This window comes from Podarcis melisellensis (genome assembly GCF_964234715.1).
Source record: "Podarcis melisellensis genome assembly, chromosome: 12".
NCBI classification, from domain to species: domain Eukaryota; kingdom Metazoa; phylum Chordata; class Lepidosauria; order Squamata; family Lacertidae; genus Podarcis; species Podarcis melisellensis.
The window spans coordinates 9,844,689-9,868,333 of NC_138544.1; the positions used below are offsets into that span (position 1 = coordinate 9,844,689).

General features: G+C 42.0%; 2 protein-coding genes across 32 annotated transcripts in view; one reads left to right on the plus strand and one right to left on the minus strand.

The window, feature by feature from the left end:
- Window positions 1-23,645, plus strand: part of LOC309380939 (uncharacterized protein) — an 89,428-nt gene that overhangs the window by 55,526 nt on the left and 10,257 nt on the right. For 2 of the 11 annotated variants that reach the window (XM_081931195.1, XM_081931194.1), the window contains exons 3-4: window positions 13,318-13,426; window positions 20,212-20,290. The exons of 7 other annotated variants lie outside the window; for them this stretch is intronic. In XM_081931195.1, coding sequence (XP_081787321.1) covers window positions 13,318-13,426; window positions 20,212-20,290 — 188 coding nt within the window. Of the gene's footprint in view, window positions 1-10,676; window positions 11,844-13,317; window positions 13,427-17,892; window positions 18,882-20,211; window positions 20,291-23,645 lie in introns of those variants that run through there. 2 more of the 11 variants (XR_014173178.1, XR_014173179.1) reach the window with 2 other exon arrangements.
- ARPP21 (cAMP regulated phosphoprotein 21) overlaps window positions 1-23,645 on the minus strand; it is a 237,674-nt gene that overhangs the window by 2,056 nt on the left and 211,973 nt on the right. For all 21 annotated transcript variants that reach the window (XM_081931048.1, XM_081931049.1, XM_081931050.1 and 18 more), the window contains one exon: window positions 857-1,008. In XM_081931048.1, the coding sequence (XP_081787174.1) occupies window positions 857-1,008 (152 nt within the window). The remainder of the gene's footprint in view (window positions 1-856; window positions 1,009-23,645) is intronic.

Sequence of the window (23,645 nt, forward strand, 5' to 3'; positions counted from 1 at the left end):
TGACTTCTTCTGACATTTAAATGATAAAAAATATCAGATCCTAAATGGAGAATGCCTAACCTCCATTACCCGACGCCCTTGTCTTTTTACTGCTTGTGTAGATTGACATCATTAACAGCAGGGCTGTTTTTCCCCACCATACAATGAAAAATGAAAGGAGGAGGCGCTGATGGTTCTGTATCTCAAATGTGGCACAAGGGCAAGAAAGGTGTTTTATCTGATGGAATGAACTTTTGTAGCTCCCAGTCAAAATGCAGAATGGAAATGTGGCATTGACAGAATGGCTTGAAATAGGGCTGATAAGATAAATGGCCCTCAAATGTTGGTATTAAAGCCGCCAGTCAAATAATACTTTTTACACATCATTTGAAAATTACAATTAGATTCATTGGGCTCTAAACCAGAGTTTTAAACAAGGGGTAAAGGGCAGGTATTTTGCTGCTTTCCCACTTTCAGAAAAGATAATATTTGGTTAAGTTAAAGTTAAATGAACTAAGTTGAGTGGCAAATGTGAAACTACAGTATTTAGAAACACAGTTCTTGTTCTGTACTGCAATAATTTTATTAAGCATATTTCAATATTTGTAATAGCATGTTTTTATGTGTATGTTTTGTTTCAATTTTGCTGTTATTTCCTCTTTCAGGAAATATTTCAGGAAAAAATTATACAGATCAATTGGATTTCCAATTTATTACTTGAAGGAATTGTACGGTGGTGGTGATTTTTACTCCCAAATTTTCAGCTTCAAATAATTTTATGTAGGGACACATATGGCCTTCTTATGGAATGGTAGTAGCCTTTATTTTAGCAATCCACATGCCCAAAATGAAGACATTCGATATAGATGCTTTGTACCTGATACGACGACATGGTGGGGTATTGGACCATCATGCCTTGCACCTGATTTCCCTGTTGATTATTCATTAGGTTCTGACTTTGGGGAGGCTGTTGCATTCCCATGAGTCCTTGGAACCCTTGTTGTTGATTAGGTAAGACAGACTGGTAACCTGAAAGACAGAAACGACAATACATAGTTTCAGATGAGAGTTGCACTTCAGGAAAGGCGAACCTAGTTTGCAGAATAGGCTCTCATACTTCTTTCCCAGGTCCTGCAATGTCAGGGGGAAAAGAAACCTATTAAAGGGGGAGAAAATAGCCATCAGTCAAAGATAACTCAACAGCCAGTGTACAGTCTTTGCTCTATTGCAGGCATGGCCAAACTTGGCCCTCCAGATGTTTTGGGAACACAACTCCCATCATCCCTAGCTGACAGGATCAGTGGCCAGGAATGATGGGATTTGTAGTCCCAAAACATCTGGAGGGCCAAGTTTGGCCACGCCTGCTCTATTGGGTTCCTTCCTTTCTTGTGAGAGCCAGTGTGGTGTAGTGGTTAAGAGCGGTAGTCTCATAATCTGGGGAACTGGGTTCGATTCCCCGCTCCTCCATGTGCAGCTGCTGGGTGACCTTGGGCTAGTCACACTTCACCAAAGTCTCTCAGCCCCACTCACTTCACAGAGTGTTTGTTCTGGGGGAGGAAGGGAAAGGAGAATGTTAGCTGCTTTGAGACTCCTTTGGGTAGTGATAAAGTGGGATATCAAATCCAAACTCCTGTTCTTCTTCTTGTGGAAGACTGATAACATGCCTAGGAGAAACTTACATTTTAAGTTGAAGCAGGGATTCCTTCAGGACAGGAGATGTAGTTACTCACTTAGAAAAATGTATCTGGGTCATAATTTTAGGCTTTGGATTTCATCTTTGTGCATTAGATTGTGGTATTATTATTTGTGGTGTATTTTGTGTTTTCTTGAATATTCCTTGTTTGAGATGTGCATTTTTAAAAATGAAAATCACCAAGAGAAAGAATGAGGCAGATGAAGAAAGAAAATGATTAGGCAGAAAAACAACAGTTGAAGTGACACTTCTGTTCTAGATGCAGACTTTTCAATTGAATTGTCAATCAGGGTGAGGTTATTTTGGGTTGGGGGGAAGTGACCTTACAATATCAATCAGAGATATATTTTTTAATATGAGGCAATCCAGTACTCCCAGCCAGATGTGCTGTACATACACAAGTCTTCAGAGAAATGTTATTAGCTCTCGGTGGAGTGACATTTGCAGTGATTTTGTTTGCTTTCTATTTCCTCGCACAATGGAGAGATGCCTAGCAGATGATCGCCGAGTCGTGAGGTATATTGAACAACAAACTACTCATGAATAGAAATTGGGCCGCCATGACACTCATATACTTTCACATGGAAATAGCACACTATTTGCTTGCTGAAGAAACTCTTATTTGCCTGAAGTGAGCTTATTCTCTGAGTGCCACCACAAAGTTGATAGAATGGCACTGTGCATAATTGAAAACAAAAAGAGGCTGAGAGAGAGAGAGAGACCATCACATATTAAATGATGAGCAGTGCTTATGTGAAAAAGCTGTCCTTGGTTCTCTGGCTATCTATTTTAGAAGATGGCAGTATCCAGATTTAAATAATCTTCCCACCTCTCATTCATGTGCATACTTCCACAGCGCTCCTGTATTTAAACAATACAATGGGGTACCTTTCTTGGAACTGTTTAATGTCATCACAATGTTTCGCTTGTGACGCTAACATGGGTGTTAGTGTTTTCTTATGTATGGAGGGTAATGTGTGATTGGATTATATGAGAGCATATGGGACGGTGTATAGAAAATCCTGATTTAAGGTGGTCTTCTGCAGTGGTGTGCAGTGAATTTTTTCATAGGGGAATAGTTAGGGACAGAGGACCCAGCTTGCAAGCGCAATGGGACACACACACACACACACACACACACACACACACACACACACATGAGCATCATGCTTCCCTCCCTAAGTCGGGCAGAAGCTTCTTGGGTTTGGAGGTGACAGGCTTTAATATTCTAATTTACCAGGGACATTTAGGGGACTAGTCCACTGACCGCATGCCACTAGCCTTTAGATACATTCTAGCTTGGTACATATCCATTCTAAATACCTGTGCATATAATTTGTTTCAGTGTCACTATGGCCACTTTGGGATGTAACACTAAGCCAAACTAACTATGCTGCAACTATGATGTAGAATGGAAGGCGAGGGGCCCTGAATTTTGGCGCCGCTGAAGTGTGAGACCCCAAGGTTCACCACTACACTGGTCTGAGTATAGAAGAAAGATGAAGTTGGAACTAGGACAGTTCTCCACCAGTTTCAGTCTTAAGAACATTCTTTGCTCGCCACAAAGTGTATTACTGATGCCATTTAGGAGGAAGCAGTGAGACACAAGCCAATCGGAACTGCATTTGAACCACACTGGTTCTTCTGCATCAGGGGTCGGCAAGGTTTGCCTCACCTGGGCCGGTTCACTCCAGCAGAGATATCTCCGTGGGCAGGATTGTGTGTGAGTGCGTGTGCCCATGATTTCTGGTGCCATGGAAGCAAGTCCCAGAACTGGTTTAGTGTAGCGCGCGGGGACTCGCCGAGCGGCAGTTTAGTTCGGGGGCCGGTTAAACAGCCCCCGTGGGCTGCTTGTGCCCTATGGACTTTAGGTTGCCGACCCCTGTTCTGCATGCTCAACCCTGCATGCCGTTGCAGCTTCCTATTTTTAGGTAGCCTAGATATCAGTATGGTAAGGAAAGGACAGGGGCAAAATGGAAAGGCAGGATGAAACTTATTCAAAGTACTTCCACGTTTCAGGAAAAAACTAGCAGGGTATAGTGGAAGAAGCAGAAGTATGAAACAGTTTTTCCTCCATGCTTTTGCTGTTCCTCATTAGCTTTCATACTACATCTTGTGTACTCCTTGAAAGCCTCTTTACTATCCCCCGAGAACATACATACAGGGCTTTTTTTTCCAACGGCAGCACACATCAGATGAACCACCCTATTACCACAAGCTCTGGGGCCTCTTTACTGCAATTATATGATCCTCCATGTTATATCTGCTACAAAGACAGGGTGTCTCCCCCCCCCTTAATCAGGGCAAACATGAGACACATTGTTAAATGGCCAGAGAAATGAGCTGTGCATGGATTTTCAATGAGTGCCTCCGAGGAAAAAGGGAGCATTAGATTTCCCGTGTAAATGGACGAGGCTGTCATCTTATTGAGGTAATTCTCTGAACTTTTATGATCCGTATCACTATGCAGACAGTCAGAAAATTTAAAGCATCCCCAGAGGGAGAGTTGCTGTATGAAAGGCTCACCACTGTTTTAATTTCTTAATGAGCCTATGGTGCTTAAAAGACAAAGCACAGCAGTCGCACACCTCTGCCAGCCATGTAACCCAGGAGTGTAATTAAAATAGGTTTGCTGCTTTCATTATCTCAATCTAGAGCCTTTTGCAAATAACAAGTCTATTTTGGAAGGCCCAGGCCCCCCTTCCTCTTCTAGATTTAGCTTTGGAGGCAAATGTCAGCCCAAAATCCCAGGCCTGAATTCTGCTTTCCTTTAAGATAAAGGATTTTACTGGCCTTTGCAGACTAGCAGACTTAGCTTTGACTTTAGCCCTGGGGCAGATTCTGAGGCTTTTTAATCTATTCATATAAATGTCCATGCCACAAAACAGTAAAATCCCGCTCCCTCAAGTCTAAGTGGCTTAGGAAAAGATAACCCATTGTCAAGAGTGATTTACAAATTTTAGTACCATGCTGTCACCATGGCCTTCAGAAATACTCCACAAGTACCGAAGCATTGCAGGGCCTCTGGTTTCTTCCACTTATAAGTGCCCACTACACAAGTCTCGCATAAGTCATTCTATACAAATGTGCTATATTTGTAAATGGGTTGTCAGGCTCTAAGACACGTACGGACAGTCTTGCCCAATGCATCCCTAATTATATTGCTAGTTTTCCTTCCTTGGAACAAGCCATGGGGCCATGAACACCATGAACAGAGGGACTCCTTCTTAGCCCCCTTTTGCCAGAAAACTACCAAAGTATTGCTCCAGGCACATGTGATCCAGATTATGACGATATCATTGGGATGTTCACAAACTGCACTGTATATACATGTTACAGATACTATTTTAGGTCCTTCTGACAGCAGCCATATGGCAAAACCCATTTTCACTAGGATTTGTTTAATACACAAAACAAGACACACACAGCCTTCAGTGCTCAAAACATTGTAAAGGTTGCTTCTCTAAGAGAAGGGTGGGGAACTTTAGGCCTGGGGGTCGAATGCAGCCCCCCGCTCTCTCTCACCAGTGTTGTATTTATGGTGTCTGCTGCCCCGGGCAGAAGAAATCTGCCATTGCTCCACCTTCAATAATAAAACATGTATGTGAATATAGGAAGCTGTGATCATACATCCCTCCATTTTGAGCTCTGCAGGGTTTACATCATGAGTAAAGCGTACTTCCCAGAGGACACAGCACCAAACACGTGCATTACAACCCCATCGCGGCAGCAAGAGGGTGGGACACAAGCAAAGGTGCAGAGGATGAAAAAGCTCTTCTTAGCAGGAACAGCCTATGTGTGGGGAAGGAAGGCTCAGTGAAAAGCTTGCTTTTGCAGTGAAGATGGATGAGTGCGAGGAGAGCAGCAGAGGTGCACAAGAGAATGTGGAAAGAAGTAGCGGCGATACCTGTTCTGAACACAACTCCCCTCCCTTCTATCCCCGGCTTTGCCAGCGTGCTTTCTCATTCTCTGCCTCAGAGAGGTTCTGCTGAACATGGCCCAGCTCCTCTTTCAGAGTGGGGGCAGGAAATGTCCTTGGCTGATGCAGCAAGTTTATTTCCACCTCCCCACCAACAACCCATGAGACCATTCTGGCAGCAGCTGGCTCTAGGGCCTTGTCCAAACTTTTGGGGGGAGACACTGACTCCTCAAATTACCTGCCCAGGGCGACTGCCCAGTTTGCACTCCCCTAATTACGTCTTTAGGGACGTGGGTGGCACTGTGGGTTAAACCACAGAGCCTAGAGCTTGCCGATCAGAAGGTCGGCGGTTCGAATCCCCGCGACGGAGTGAGCTCCCATTGCTCGGTCCCTGCTCCTGCCAACCTAGCAGTTCGAAAGCACGTCAAAGTGCAAGTAGATAAATAGGTACCACTCCAGCGGGAAGGTAAACAGCATTTCCGTGGGCTGCTCTGCTTTGCCAGAAGCAGCTTAGTCCTGCACTATGCTGGCTCCCTCGGCCAATAAAGCGAGATGAGCACTGCAACCCCAGAGTTGGTCACGACTGGACCTAATGGTCAGGGGTCCCTTTACCTTTTTAATTACGTCTTTGTTTCTAGGCCTCATGCCCTCCACAGGCCACAGGTACACATCCCAGAGTGCTTTGCACTCTGAGTGTTTTTGCCTGCTGGAATGTGTACTTGAACTGACGGTGTTTCTTGTTTGCCTGGGTGGGATGATGGAGAAACTAGCATTTACATCCATTGTCCTGCCCACTCTTGCCTCTGCTCTCACCCACCATTAAGACCCTGTTGCCCAGAAGGGAATGTGGTCCTGCAACAAATCAAGGCCCCCCAGCACTGCTCTAAGACATCTCTAAGCATAACCTACCTATGCACAGTTGAATAAGCACATTTAACCATCTAATTGTCCGATATATCCACGTACAGTGCAATCCTATACATAGCCACTTCAATGTGGATTCTTTCTCGCCTGCCTTCAGTGTAATGTCTTATTTTATTGCAAGATAGAGGACAGGGACTTTCTTTGGTGATTTGTAAGCTGCTCTGGGAGACTTTCCTTTTTGGCGGATGAAGAGAAGGATTAAAATAAACTTTCTTCAATTATTGATTAATTGTGCCTACTCCCAAGGAAGTAGTGCAGGATTGCAGCCTTAATGTGTTTAGTCACGGCGCAAAGGGCAGTGTGTGTTAGTGGATGCCATCTTTGAGATTCCTGCTTGGCTAAAGATTCATTATTTGGCTTGGGGATACTCACTACTTTTCAGTTTCCGTCGTTCAATGGTAAAGCAAGAATAATAGTGTCATGACTGCGCGATTAAACAAGGCTTGTGAAACACCTAGCACAGATTTTAAAAACTAGTACATTAACATTATATACATATACCATCAGAGTAGATTTACAGTAGAGAGTGGCAACAGCACTAAGAGATCTTGAATTCATTTTTCACACCCTCAAATGCCAAAGAACTTCAGTCCTGATAGTCCCAAAGAGATAATATGTACAATGTGACATTAACAACAATACACACTACACTAGAAGAGATGTTTTAGAATTAGTATGATTTCTAAAATTGAAAAAGGTCTTTGGCATTTCCCAAGATTATGATTCAGGAACCTCCAGGTATGTACTACCATCATCACCATATCCAAATATTCATATTTTTGAAAATGAGGTTTGAAGAAATATTGCATCTGGCAGTTTGTTAAATTGTACGTTAAAAGCAACATTGGCATTGGAAGCACTGAAAAATAATTCCAATATTGTGATTAAGCCAGCAGACAAAGGAGGAGCTACATATAGTTATTTTGGAATAGAGGGGATTATTTGAAGGGAGTATAAAGACAACTCAATGATTCTTCCTGCTACATGCATATTAAGCGTAATTCTACAGAAGACATAAGGATTATTATTAAACTACTGCTACTGGTAAAAGAGGCAGAAGCTTTCGGATATATAAATAAGATGCACAGTATTTAAGTAGATGGTTCCAGTTTGTTACATATTACCAAAGATACAAAAAATACCCCCTACTCCAGGAACACAGACTGTATCAGGATCTATTTTGGAACCTATACCTTGGTTCCATTTTGTTTGGATTTGTAAAACTCCTCTCCAGCTAGTTTCTTCTGCAAGGTTCCAGATGCATATTTACAAAGAGAAACATGTCTTTGCAGCCTTGCAGGGGAAAACCAACACAAGCCAGGGAGATATAGAACAGGGAAAATGATCAGCATGAAAAGGACCAGGCACAGCTACTTCTTTTCTTCTCAAAATTTCTTCTTTAAAAGTAAACACCTGCTGCCATGACTGCTACATACAGTGAGGATGGGGAAAGTATTTGATCCCCTGCTAAATTTGCCCGTTTGCCCTCTGACGAAGAAATGACCAGTCCATAATTTTAATGGTAAGTTTATTGTAGCCGTGAGAGACAGAATAACAACAGGAAAAACCCCAGAAACCCAGAGGACAAAAGTCAGATTGATGTGCATTATAATGAGTGAAATAAGTATTTGATCCCCTATCAACCAGCCCGATGTCAGGCTACCTGGTATCTTCACTGTATGTAACGAGCTGAGATTAGAAGCACCTGCTGTAAGGGAGAGGTCTTACCTGTAATCCCAGCTCGTTACAGCACCTGTACAAAAGACACCTGTCGACAGAAGCAATCAATCCAGCAGATTCCAAAGTAGCCACCATGACCAAGACCAAAGAGCTGTCCAAGGATGTCAGGGACAAGATTGTAGACCTGCACAAGGCTGGACGGGGCTACAAGACTATTGCCAAGCAGCTAGGTGAGAAGGTAACAACAGTTAGTGCAATAATTCGCAAATGGAATAAACACAAAATAACTGTCGACCTCCCTCGGTCTGGGGCTCCATGCAAGATCTCATCTCATGGAGTTGCAATGATCAGGAGAACAGTGTTGAAGCAGCCCATAACTACACGGTGGGAACTTGTCAACAATCTCAGGGCAGCTGGGACCATAGTCACCATGAAAACAGTTGGTAACACAATACGCTGTGAAGGACTGAGATCTTGCAGAGCCCGCAAGGTCCCCTTGCTCAAGACAGCACATGTACAGGCCCATCTGCAGTTTGCCAATGCACATCTGAATGACTCAGAGGAGATCTGGTTGAAAGTGTTGTGGTCAGATGAGACCAAAACCGAGCTCTTTGGCATCAACTCAACTCACCGTGTTTTAGAGGAAGAGGAATGCTGCCTATGACCCCAAGAACACCATCCCCACCATCAAACATGGAGGGGGACATATTATGCTTTGGGGTGTTCTTCTGCTAAGGGGACAGGACACCTTCACTGCATCGAAGGGATAATGGACGGGACCATGTATCGTCAAATCTTGGGAGAGCACCTCCTTCCCTCAGCCAGGGCACTGAAAATGGATCGAGGATGGGTATTCCAGCATGACAATGACCCAAAACACAGGGCTAAGGCAACAAAGGAGTGGCTCAAGAAGAAGCACATTAAGGTCCTGCAGTGGCCTAGCCAGTCTCAAGACCTTAATCCCATTGAAAATCTGTGGAGGGAGCTGAAGGTTCGAGTAGCTACACATCAGCCTCGAAATCTTACTGACTTGGAGAGGATCTGCAAAGAGGAGTGGGACAAAATACCTCTTGAGATGTGTGTAAACCTGGTGGCCACCTACAAGAAACCTCTGACTTCCGTAATTGCCAACGAGGGTTTTGCCACCAAGTACTAAGTCATCTTTTGCAAAGGGATCAAATACTTATTTCACTCATTATAATGCACATCGATCTCTGACTTTTGTCTTCTGGGTTTCTGGGGTTTTTCCTGTTGTTATTCTGTCTCTCACAGCTACAATAAACCTACCATTAAAATTATGGGCTGGTCATTTCTTCGTCAGAGGGCAAAGGGGCAAATTTAGCAAGGGATCAAATACTTCCCTCCCCTCACTGTACATTTATATGCAGCATGCAATTTCCTGAGATGCTCAATCAAAATACAAAGCCTGGGAAGATCTTTGTTTACTTCAATGGGAAAATTCCCTTTATCTTAAAATATACCACACCCCTGCAGTGAAGCTTGCCATTAATGCAGGATTTGGCTAATTTTCTCTGGTGCTAATGATATCAGTATTCCCTCAAATTGCGGAAGATCAAAACACTCTTAAGCTGGTGGCACTCTTCTTAGTTTCACTGAACATAGCAAGTGTGGCAAATAGTCTTAGAATTATTATGTCAAAGATCCGTCTATTTAGCTAGAGCTGTACAAGAGCAGAGCTTTGAACTAGTATCCTCTGTAGATTATTATTGTTGGTATATTATCTCCTAATGCTATTGATTTTAAAATGCCCTTTAGTTCTGGTATAGAAATCCCAACCTCCCAAGACTTGTTTTCAGCAAAGCAGTGGTATATTTATAGTAACACTGTCACTAAAAGGGCTCTGTTCATCTGCACTTACTGAACCCAACATGCAACTACATCATAGGGGATGTAAGCTTACCTGTGTATTGCTGCAGTGCAAAACTAGAGCATCTTTCCGTTAGCTTGCTTCCAACTGAGAAAACTCCTTTCTACTAACCACACCAATACACTACAGTGGTGATAGCAAAATTAAGTATAGTAGTCTTAAAACATACTGCATATTTTGGCCATGTAATCTCGAATGTTTGCAAAAGAAGGCCTTTATAATCCCGGCCTCCTCCCCCTAGTGAAATTTTGTCTCTTTTGCAATTTAAACCAGGACCACTAACAGGGCCCCCCGGACTCTTAGCTTTATTTAATTTTTTAAAGTATGTCAACCAGACACTTTTAAAGAAAGTTATAAAACAAAACAAGACAATTCTGAGGCTTTGGCACTTAGCAGCATTCCTAAGTACAGTACAGGTAACCGCTTTTCCTGTTGCTAAGCAAGAAGAGGAAGGAATTTTGAACATCCCCATCTGGGACTTAGGAGGAGGCTAGAACAGCAGTAAAAGCAAAAGCAGCTGGACATAGGAGGATAGCGGAGTTTGCTTGTTTATGTACTTTCCTTATGTACACAGTATTTCATTCAATCTGCAGGTGGGATGCCTGTACAGAATTAGACACAACTGGCTGGCTTTGTTTCAGTGGGCAATAAGTCCTTTGAAACTAATGGTGCTTTCTTCCTACTGGAGGAAAAAAAAATGGCAATATTGCAGTGTATCTTTTCTCAATTATCCATTTCCCCCCACCAGCCACTACTGGTCTGCTATTTATTAATATACAGTAACCATAAATAAAAAAAAACTTGGTAACCTTAATTACGCAGTAATTTCGCTCCACCTCAGTCTCTTCAGCAGGGCATGAATAAAATATTTTGGTCATGCTAACTCATCAAACTATCATTCAAACAAAAACATACACTGTTGTATGGTAAACTAGTTTTAATTAGTCTTAATTTCACTCTTAATTTCTACCAACAGAAAAAGCCAAAACAAAAAGTGCATGTGGTATGTGTCCACGATTTGCATAATAAAAACATATATATTTGAAACCAATTTTTTAAAATTAAGGTAGGTTGGCATTTTGGCTTATTTTCTTTTCTCACTCCAAGGGAACAGTAGGTAAGGTCAACCCTGTAGCTTATGTGAGGAAATTGAATGAGAGATGGCTCCTAGGAGATGTGGCATTATTAACAAGAACACGAAACAGGGCACAGTTGAACAATTTAAAGATAAATGATCACACTTGGGTTTGGGTTTTTTTGCCATCAGAATAGGGAACGCGAGAGAGCTTTCATTTGACACAATTGTATCTGAGTAGGTATTTAAATGGGAAAGAAATGAATGGAGAAATGAGGATTCAAGCAAGCTAGGGAACCACTTCCCCAGCGCAAAAAAGCACTTCGTCTGTTCTTTTTCTCATACAAAAAAGCACTTCCAAAACACAGTGCAGCTTTGAGAATGTCTTGATATCGAAAAATGGTTTCCTATTGAAATCCAACCTTGCGCCTGCTGTTTCTGGGCTTTATGCTCCTTCAGGTACCCTTCTGTTTTTATGCTTCAAAATACCCCTTGCGTTTTCAAACACACTTTTTTTTATTAAGTTAAATATTAAGGGTACCTTTTATATAACATGAAACTCAAGGCAGCCACAGAATTCTGAAAAGAAACATTCATTTTTGTTTCTTATTTTAAAAAGGAGCCTTTCTGGGGCTGTGACCGTAAGGCGAAGCAACTGCAATTATTTTCGCTTGCAACATTCTAAATCGGGCTTTGATTATAGCAGTATACAGGTAATTTAGGCAAATCGGCTTGTCTAGAGTCCTGGAAACTATCTGTAGCCCTAAACCTGGCACAAATGCCACTGCAATCCATGCGTGAATATCAGAACTAAATGAGTACAACATTCCATGTCAACTTGGAATAAGTCAACCAACTTAGGAGTAAGCACAATGAAGCTCAGAGGAACTGACTTCCAAGCAAACATCTACATGGGAACAATGAAAGCTAGTGAGAGCACTGTTCCATCTGACTCAGTATTGTCTGCACAGACTGGTAGCAGCTCTCCAGAGTCTGAGGTAGGAAACATTTGCCAGCTCCACCAGGAGATGCCAGGAACTGAACCTCAGAATGTTTGCATACAGAACAGATGCTCTAGCACTGAGCCACAGCCCTTCAACACTGCCTAGGCAGACGTTTTCAGTATTCTGAAATCCTTGGATTTGATAAGAGACAAAAGCGTCACCCAGCCAATAAATGACACAAGGAAGAACAGAGTGAAAGAAAGGGGAAAAAAATTTCATGCTGCTGAGTTCACTAACGCCAAAGGACAGTCTGCGGCTTTGTGGAGATGAGGGTAATAAAGATGTTTCAACCAAAGCCAGCATTGTGAGAAACAAAAACAATTTTGCATTGTTGGCAAATGCAGTCTCTATAAGCTATGTCCCCAAAATATGATATCTGATTTTAAACTTTTATTTAACTCAAGTTTATCATCAGAGGAAGACTTGACAGTGGGCAAATGTCTATGCATTTTGGGGCGAGGGAGAGAGGTATTTGCAACCACAGTTGAAGAATACATTGATGAGGGGGCAGGTTATAGATTTGTTTAGTTCTTGTTCGTGCTTTTTTTCCTGCTGCGAACCACCCCATGGTAGGCAGGGAAGAGGCAGCAGCATGCTTTTCTCTTAAAACAATCTACTGACCACATGAGGCTGTCCAGAATTTATTAGAACACACATTAACTGATTACATTTAAATACAAGGTCCTCAAATTGCCAGTATGGTTCTCCTTATCTGGGTTGGGATCCTGGGTTGGGGGCTTTAGTGCTTTGCCCTCCGTGGTGGTCTTGCTTCTAACTGGGGGTGGGGAGGGCACACCTGTAATTTACATTGTGATGAAGTCTCCCATTTGCCTCAATGGGAGGTTTCCATCCTCTATGCACAGGACCCCCAATCTGAATCTGGATAACAGTGCTGGGCAATGGGTTCAAGTACCTTGTCCCTCCTCCCCATGTTTCCGTGCCCTCGAAGCCCTTTATTTTCACAATCGAGTCAATGGGGCAGATATGATCTGGCATTGGTGGTGATGGGGAAACAGTACAACATTTTTGCCGTTTTAAGGATATTTATTTTACCGGAACTGACTTGTTTGTATGCACAGGCTTTCTCTCTTTCCCCCTCCGATTCCTGCAGCACCTCACTTTTCCTTACCTCCTGTCATTCAACTTTCTGTTCAGCTGCTTGGCGACCAGTCTGAACATTGAAAAGCACATTGGAGCTGCAAGAGGAAATGGGAATGAGCTCTTCCAACTTCTCCCTTCCCATACCTTTATCTACATTTCAAAGGTAAAAGGACCCCTGAACATTAGGTCCAGTCGTGGCCAACTCTGGGGATGTGGCGCTCATGCCATTTACCTTCCCACCGGAGCTGTACCTATTTATCTACTTGCACTTTGTGCTTTCGAACTGCTGGGTTGGCAAGAGCAGGGACCGAGCAACGGGAGCTCACTTCTGATCGGCAAGTCCTAGGCTCTGTGGTTTAACCCACAGCGCCACCCGCGTCCCACCTTTTCAAAGGTAACCACCCTAATAACACCACAAAGGGGGCAAAAAGGGGTGCTCTCAAATGTCCTCAAGGCCACTCGTGCACACCATGTTGGTGACCCAGTGGAATGGACTTACAAGGACCTGCTTGGCTTTGGTAAAACCATTTGTGAAACTAAGCAATGGGAGAGTCCAGTCATTTACAGTGGTACCTCGCAAGACGAAATTAATTCGTTCTCTGAGTTTTTTCGTTCTGCGAGTTTTTTCATCTTGCGAAGCACGGATTCCCTGGGTATTAACGGTTTTAAGAAAAAGGAAACAAACTCGCAAGACGTTTTCATCTTGCGAAACAAGCCCATAGGGAAATTCGTCTTGCGAAGCAACTCAAAAAACGAAAAACTCTTTCGTCTTGCGGGTTTTTCATCTTACGAGGCATTCGTCTTGCGAGGTACCACTGTATATCTTGGCTTCTGGCCAGGGCCGTCTTAAGCATATCTGGCGCCGTGGTGCAAAGCTCTCTCCAGCGCCCCCCCCCATTTCCCAGAGTTTTTTAGGCATGGTGGAGGCAGGCGAGGGCAGCAAGCTGATGCCAGGAGGCACTGCATTTAGCCTCCGCCTCTTCCCTGGCGCCCTTCAGAACTTGGCACCCTGGCGCCACTAGCCTCTATGGGTAAGACGCCCCTGCTTCTGGCCACACATACAGATCCTTCACAACTCCCTTTATGCAAGCAGGAATACCATGAAGTCTCCCATTAACAATAGTTTGTTTGTTTCGTCTGAACTGGAAAATTGTGGTTAACAGCTTCATGATATTAAACCAACTTAAAACCATGGTTTAATATTCTGGGTTTGCTCTAAAGCCATAGTTTATCAGTATCAGATGGAGTGGGAAACTATATTTAATGGGAGACCTCCTGGGAGGAAGCAAAGAGGGTGAATGAATGGCTAAAAGGCTTGTCCATATTTTGGCTTACTGAGATAGGATTATTTAGACAAAGTCAATGAATTTATTCCTCTGCAAAAACTAATATTAAAAGCACTTAAAATAGCTAACTACACAAAAAAAGCACTTTGGTTTTTTAGGAGGGTGGTGGTATATGATTATATTAATTCATCCAAAGCTTGGACAGCATTTGCAGAAAGATCAGCTCCCACCAAGATCCACCAAACAACAAATCACCACTACAATATGTAATTAAAAGTAACAACTGTTTTTCCTAATGAAAAGGAAATGTAATATGCAGAATAAAATGTTCCTTATGGTTTTAGCTATTGTCCTATTTTGGTGATTAATGTGACTTATTAAAACAAAAGGATATGGCAATTTACTTCTCAAGTTAAGATATATATTCCTAGCAAATATATCATTCCTAACTTCAAAAGCTGCCTTCTTTAGAGCTTGTTTTCACTCTCACAAAAACTTCTGCAAAAGTGTAAACAAATTAGGCTGCAAGTAATGAACAAATAAATATTCCATAAGAATTTTAGCAAGGCTTTTGTTTTGTATATAGAAATGGTAATGTTTAAAGGGATCACTGCAGATAGTGACAGCAGCCACGAAATTAAAAGACGCCTGCTTCTTGGGAGAAGGGCAATGACAGGCCTAGACAGCATCTTGAGAAGTAGAGACATCACCTTGCCAACAAAAGTTCGTATAGTTAAAGCTATGGTTTTCCCAGTAGTGATGTATGGAAGTGAGAGCTGGACCGTAAAGAAGGCTGATCGCCGAAGAATTGATGCTTTTGAATTATGGTGCTGGAGGAGACTCTTGAGAGTCCCATGGACTGCAAGAAGATCAAACCTCTCCATTCTGAAGGAAATCAGCCCAGAGTGCTCACTGGAAGGACAGATTGTGAAGCTGAGGCTCCAGTACTTTGGCCACCTCATGAGAAGAGAAGACTCCCTGGGAAAGACCCTGATGTTGGGAAAGATGGAGGGCACAAGGAGAAGGGGGCGACAGAGGACGAGATGGTTGGATAGTGTTTTCGAGGTTACCAGCATGAGTTTGACCAAACTGCGGGAGGCAGTGGAGGACAGAGGTGCCTGGCGTTCTCTGGTCCATGGGGTCACGAAGAGTCGGACACGACTAAACGACTAAACAACAACAACAATGTTTAAAGGGGGGAAAGATAAATCTAATGTTCAATCATTGGAAATGTCTAGATGTAGCAAAGCTCTTGAATTGGATACCAATAATATTCATAATGAATGGATGCTTAGTACCTCAAAGAGCTCATTTGCTCTTTGTCCACATGCCTTGACTTAAGCATGGCTTTCTTTCCTTAACCACAGTTAAGCACTGTTTGCGTGAGATGTTGCTGAGCTAATTCCCATCGTCCTTGACCATTGGCCATGTTGTCTGGGGCTGATGGGACTTGGAGTAGAGCAACAACTGCAGGAAATCACGTTGGCTACCCCTGATTTAGCACATTTATACCTCATTTTCCTTCCACCACAAAACGAAAGGCAACTTCTATGAGGTTCTCATATGGTCTCCCATTAAGGAATTGGCCAGTCGCAGACCTGCTTATCTTTAGCAAAGTGGCTGTGTTATAGACTCTCAGATCATACCCTGCTTATTGAAAGAGAAAGACACTTTTATCCCCTGTATGGTATCTAACTAATTTTGTTTGTGTAGCAATTTACAGCATAGGAGTTGTTAGGGGTTAGTTAGTAGGAAGATGGGTAATGTTTCTTGGCATCGCCTTCTCCAGCAAAGAATGATGCATATAAGCCTCAGATTCTAAATGAAAATACAGTCTGCAACATAAACTATTTAAGAGGATGAAAATGAGCACATTAAAAACAAGCTTCAACCACTTTTATAGTCAACTGATAAAAATAAAACCCTAATTACGACTATAAAACAAATCCCACAAATGGGCCTTTTTTATTCTGAAGCAAACTTTCCATCTTAAAATGAAATAATAAAAAAAAGTCATCAGAATGCGCTTTGCATAATTTCATGTTAGGATGCATTACAATTTGCACAAATAAAAGTCCCGACAGGCACCCAAAAGCAGGAAGATAACATATTGTCCCGGCAAATGATCAAAATGCTGACATTGACAGCTGTGATTTATTGAGGCAATTCAAATACACTTTGAAAGTATATTAGCTTTGCCTTTGCCCACAAAGGGCACATTTCAGCAGGGTAGACCACTCCAATGATAAATGACGTACCAGGACCCAGTGAAGGCAATTGCCACATCAGATGCCCAAAGGCCCCAAATTACTGCGATAATGTGGTTTTCATGATAATGCCTCACATTTGGTGGCATCCGGAATAAGTGAAGAATAATCTTTGCTGTGCTTTGAAGGCGGGAAAGGAAGATAAGATTATGACAGTGACTGTGCCTCTGTAGTCACATTTTCACATTTACAATGGCTTGCAAATGGCATCTGGAATTAAACATGACCTTTGAGGTCACAGACGGTGCCCTGTCTTTGAAACCAAAAAGAAGAAAGCCACTACAATAATCAGATCTTAAAAGCATAAGGATACAGAATGCCACCAAAGGAAAATCTGCCCTGATGTGCCATTCAGGAGAACGAACAAATTGAGCTTTATGTACAAAGGCAACTGGGATGTGCCATAGTTTTAAAAAAAAGACTAAGGTTGCAATCCTGTACCCACTTCTTTGTATGTAAATCCCATGGAATGAGACATGTATAGGATTGTGCTGTAATAGTAAAATCCCAATTAATATACTCAAGAACAAGGCAAGTGGGTGTAAGATCACGAAATAATTCATTTGCCGATTTTGGAACTGATCATCTACAGTATCCCGAGAAGAACTGAGCCAGATTTACACCTCAATATTACATAGGATTATGTGGAAGTATACATAGTTAAACACAACTAAGCTCAACGAAAGCATGCTCAGAATTGCAACTATAGTTTCATATCATTTCAGTTCCATTGTCAAATTATTTTATGGATCTAATTTAACGATTAGGTAAATAGGAACATAATACGCAATGACATTGCCTGCTATCAAGCTGCATTTATTTCATGCTGCAAAGCATCTTCTAGGTTTTAGACGCATTTGCAGGAATTTAACCGAGTACATGTAAAGGGTAATTTTAACAGACTTTTTATTGCTAGCTAATGAAAACTGGATGCATTCAGCATTATTTTAAGCTCAGTGCAGCGTGAAAAGAATTACTTTAATATACCATTATTGTGATGAACTTTACAACAGCTTTTAGAAAAGAAAATACAGTAGTACAGCATGTAAATGGACATGCATTTTCTGGTTTCCCAGGGCAAAATGAAGGGCCACTTTTTGTACCCAAGTACAGATGTCAGCGTCTGAAATGCACAGGCATTGAAACAGGTATTAAAGAGGTGTGTGTGTTTTAAATTCATATTTTTCTTTCAAAATAATCACAAATGGGACCTCAGTTCTTTCAAACATAGTTGAAACATGCACACACCCTCCAGATCTGTGAATTTATGAACAGATGGCAGCAATGATTTAACTCTTTTCAGGTTTTTAAAAAACCCGTTATTACAAAACATAGGGCATGTTTCCTACAGATGTATCAAAACTGTGCTGCTGTTACCATGATATTTTCAAAATGACAACTAGACATAAAAGCCTGGGAGGAATGTTCCCTTAGTTCTTTTGCTCAGTTCCCCCATTTAATACACAATTTAACAATGTGAAGCACCTCTTATTTATACTGCTTTATTATACTATTATTATTTCTTACTGTTAGGGAAAAATATATATCACTTTGGGGGATTTGCTCCAAAAGCTTTGAGGAGCATAGCCTAAACTGAGTATTATAGGACTGTACATCAGTCATTGTTGAGCTTCATGTAACAACCATTGACAAGCTTCACTTTTCCCCCCTTTCAGCTCAAACTAATTTATGCTAAAACTGATATTCTAATACTACTCTTGCAAAAATGTACTCCTATCCTGAAGAGTTGTTAGGAATCCAGTTTTAGAGGGAATAACATGTGGAACCACCCAGATCCACTTTCAAACTCCATTTTCCCTGGTTCTCGGCACCATTGGATGCTATGGTGAATTTAGATCCATTTTAGATCAAACTGGAGCCCTGGACATTCTGGACTCCAGGATCCCAAAGCATTTCAGAGTTCAATACATCTCTAATTGGGGTAATAAACCTGGCTGCAATCTAAGTTGCTGGATTTTAGACAGCACTCTTGTATCCAATGACTGAAAAGTTATGAACCCAGCTCCTCCTCTCATACACAACAGTGGAAGCGAACCCACATGCTGAAGATACAGAGACAATGCTTAATGCAGGACCAGTGGCGTAGCGTGGGGGTGCAGGGGGGGCTGGCCGCACCGGGCGCAACACCTGGGGGTTAGGGGGCGCAAATCCACGGGTTAGGGGGCGCAAATCCATGGGTTAGGGGGCGCAAATTACTTGCCTTGCCCCAGGTGCTGACAACCCACGCTACGCCACTGTGCAGGACTCCCTAAGCACAATAAAGCTCACAGAATTTGCCCCTCGTTCCCATGGGCTTCCATCAAGGTTTTCCAAAACTAGTAATCACACCAAAGTGACAAACTAGGAGCAAATACTTCTGAATCAAGTCATAATGCTAAGAATCAATTCCAGGGGATACTTCCTGTCTCCATAAACATACAGAATATGTTTAGGCTATTATCCAGTGCACAGAGCCAAAGTAGAGAAAAAGCTTTTCTTAGGGTCTAGTTGCCTTTGGGGCATGTAAGTAAACAGCTGCAAAATGGCAAGACTTGACCTGAAATCCTATACCTACTTACCTGCGAGTAAGTGCAATTTACTTCGGTGGGATTTCTGAGTATATTGTGGTGGCAGTGATTGTATATTGCTCCCTGTCCCCCCAGAACTGTAGAGTCTATGGTTTGGATAAAGCAACAAATCCTTAGAAAGGGTAAGGTTTCGCATAAAAAGGAAGGATCTAAACATGGAAATAAATAAATAAATAAATAAATAAATGCCACATCCTAAGCAATCCCGATGGAATAAAGTTAACTGATTTTCACAGATGAACTGTTTTATGAGAAAGAAATACATTTCCCTTTACAGTACTCCCCCCTCCCCAATTTATGTTGCAATATAAAGGTAAACGCTTTCCCCCAGGATCGATATATTTATTTGCACAAACATGGCTAATATATATATATATCCACATATTGACAAAACTACATGTTGAAAGCTATTGTTCCATGCTATATTTTCATATAGATATTATTTCATCAGCATTACACTTCTGTCAGATAATTTTCCTCTTGTTTAGCATAGGATTTTGATCTCTATAACTATAGGTGTGTAAAGCAGGAATTTGCCAAGTTGTAATATAACTATATGGCATACTGTATATGTGGTAATCCAACCATATGCACAAATTCACCTCACACTGGCAATGTGGCAAAGTGGTTTGCCATCTGGTTAACTGCATTCTGGGTTACATTACTTATGGTACCTACATTACTAGGTAAATGCATCTATAGTAACCTTGGCCTTAATACTGGGTTGAGATTTTGTTGATTGCTTGAAATCTATTTTTAAAGTGCAGTCCTCAGAAGTCACAGTAATGAATGTTGCTTATTCCATAGTTTAGGATTGAAGCCTTAGTGTGGTACATTTTCATGATGCATAAGGTTATCACTAGCAAGAATACAGGTCACCACTATGGTAAGATGTACTGGATTTCCATTTAAATTATGCTAGTTATTTCTAAATTTGCATCTGTACATATAAATTAGCATATGTGAATTTCATGCATATCTCTGTCCTTTGTAAGTTTCCACCCTAGGGAGAATTAATTGGAGAGTGGCTCAAGTCTTTCCTTTCCTTTTTTCTTTAAAATATCTATTCAAATGCCACTGGCTGGGTACCAAGTCTGTTCCTTACTTTCTTCCTGAAAACGAAGCAAATGCTGGTTGATTAATAGCAACTTGTCTCGAAACAGCAACATATGCCATTTTGCTAGTCAATTACATGCATCTCTCTGAGGCAAACCATTCTTTTAACGTGCTCACACCTGTTTCCTCAATAAATCATAGTAGTCTATATTTACCCAGTGGGCCACATTATGCTGCAAATGAGAAGCTAGATGCAGTTCCAACTCCACAGTACCTTTGCATTATGTATCAGGAATGAATATATGAGCAACTTCTTCACTTTTTTGTCCAAAGCTTGTACTGCCTGTGCAGTAATGGAATAAGCTATAGTACATAAAAGTGTAATGAACAACAACAACAACACACGTCTGAAATCCACAACCTTAGAGGAATTGTGAAAAATGCCTATTTTTGGGGGGAGGGGGGTGACATATCTAGAATTTATTCTTGGAAGTAATGTCACAGTGCCAAACACATGGTGGTGCCAGTTCTTTTTCCTCTTCAGGGTCTGAAACAATAATGCGAGTTTCATCTTTTCGCCATATAGTTTAATTATAAAATTAAAGAATGGCTTGGGAAAGTATTTGAAGTGTCTTCCTTTCACCACGGAATAAGCAAATCCAGGTTTCTATATCTGGGATTAGATAAGGCCTGCCTCATTGCAGTAATTAAGCACTGGTGATCAATGCACACACACACACACACACACACACACACACACACACACACACATTTTTAAAGCTTAGTAGAATCAGACTATAAGCACTTCACTTATATAGACATGCAAATTCTTAAACTAAGGATCTTGTTGTCACTTTGTTTCCGTCATTTTAGTTAAGCCCATTCATTAAAATACATCTCTTGCCTCTTTGAAAGCTTGTTTATGAATAAGAGTATCAAGGCAATAATCTTCCACCGCTATAAATGCTAACTGTACATTATTAAGACAGATATATTGCCCTTCATTTGAGGAAAAACGTTTGGCGTTTGTAGAATACGCGCAAATGCCTGTCATGGAAGGAACTATGTATATTTTAAATATGTATCTGCCTCAGGTAATTGCAGCCTATTGACAGAGATGCTATTGTATGCAGTCAATTGTTCTCTGTTCTCAGGAAAAAGCAGAGATTATTTTAAAAGGAGAAAGATAATGTGTTTGAGTAACACAGGCACATTTGAATAAGAATAACCTACCTTAGGTCATAGGAACACAGCAATGGATTAAAATGCCAGAATTTTCTGCTTCTAAATTTCTGTGTTAATCTTCCTGAACACCTTCTAGGCTGTGGTTCAACCAATAGAGTATAATACTGTTAAGTCTTTCTTTGTTCAGCAGATTGTTTTCATGAATGATCTAAAGCAGATTCTGTAAGTTTTAGTTATTTTGGACACAATCCAGCCATTACAAGCAGGATAAACAAGCTGCTGGCCTTTGCATCATTGTAGGCTGATAGCATCCCAGTGCAGTAAGGAGAGTGTCACAAGTCTCACCAGGGGCCTTAGCAAGGAACTTCTGAATAGACTGGCACGCAGCAGCTATTCTGGATCTTGAGTCAGTATGAGGTGACGGCTTGCATGAACTAATAGATGGATGGTCAATCTTGCTCCTTCCACTTCCTCTCATTCCCATAGTAGTGAATCAAAGTTGCTTCCTCCCACACCCTCCTTTACAGCAGCCCGATTCTGCCCTGAGCTTGTGACACTCTGAGTGGCAGTAATCTACACACTCAGGCTGGTTCTGGTTCATGCCGCTACAGTTCACCCTAGGAAACAGTGATAGGTAAAGGCAAAGGGTAAAGGAACCCCTGACTGTTAGGTCCAGTCCTGACCAACTCTGGGGTTGTGGCACTCATCTCGCTTCATTGGCCGAGGGAGCCGGCGTACAGCTTCCGGGTCATGTGGCCAGTATGACTAAGCCACTTCTGGCGAACCAGAGCAGCGCACAGAAATGCTGTTTACCTTCCCGCCAGAGCAGTACCTATTTATCTACTTGCACTTTGATGTGCTTTTGAACTGCTAGGTTGGCAGGAGCAGGGACTGAGCAACAGGAGCTCATCCCATTGCAGGGATTTGAACCGCCGCCCTTCTGATCGGCAAGCCCTAGGCTCTGTGGTTTAACCCACAGTGCCACTGCTGAGTAGCAATAATCTACACACTCAGACTGGTTCTGGTTCATACCGCTACAATTCATCCTTGGAAACACTGAAAGGTACATGTCTACTATATGTATACCGCATTGGAGAAAGAATTCTAGGAGCAAGCTGACCCCCAAAGAATGGGTGTGGATTCTGGCAGCGCAAGTAGACGGCCCCAAGGGTTGTTTTGCCTGTTTCCACGTGCATGGCTCTCTACCCTTAGACCTCAATGCTCTAGACAAAAAAGGACTACGTTTGCATTTCTAGAAATGCCATAGTTCTAGACTTAGCCATAGTTATGGCAAAGTCACTATTGCACACCAAGCAAATGCCAGCTCTGCCCTCTTGCTTCGTTATGAAGATTACCCACCAGGTGTTTTGCCAATTAACACTGCAGGTTCTTTAACTGATCTTTGGTAGTCAATATAGCAGGGAAAAGATATTTCTACTTGAACAGAGTAGGAAAACCTCCTCAAACAGCCACAAAAAACCCCTCAAACAGCAAACCTTCTTAAAAAGCAATAAAAAAAACCCTCTTACATTGAGAAATAACCCCAAAGAAACAATTCCAAAGAAACAACTTACCCACCAGACCACCTTCATCCACATACAGCACCAGATCGAGCCTCAGCAGTGTTTGGTCCATCTTCCCACTTGACTATTTTGCTTTGCACCATTTGTACCTGTCTCAGCCAGGTGGAGCTGGGTGTCTCCACAACCATCACCTGTGCCAATCAGGGCTCCTAATCTGGGCAATCAAGCCCCAGCTGGGCCAGAGTTTTCCACTGCACCAGGTAACTTAATTTTATTCTGCAGTAACTTGGCCTGCACCTACAACCCCGGTCTATCCTTTCAGCAATCAGTCTAGGGCTTGGGCCCACACTGTGTAACTCTGACTGTTCATAGACTTCCCCACTAAGGCATGCAAGCAAAACTATCCCAGCCTGCCACTTGCCTCCCCCACCTTCCAACATAACATAACCAGAAGGTGTAAACATACAATTCTATCAC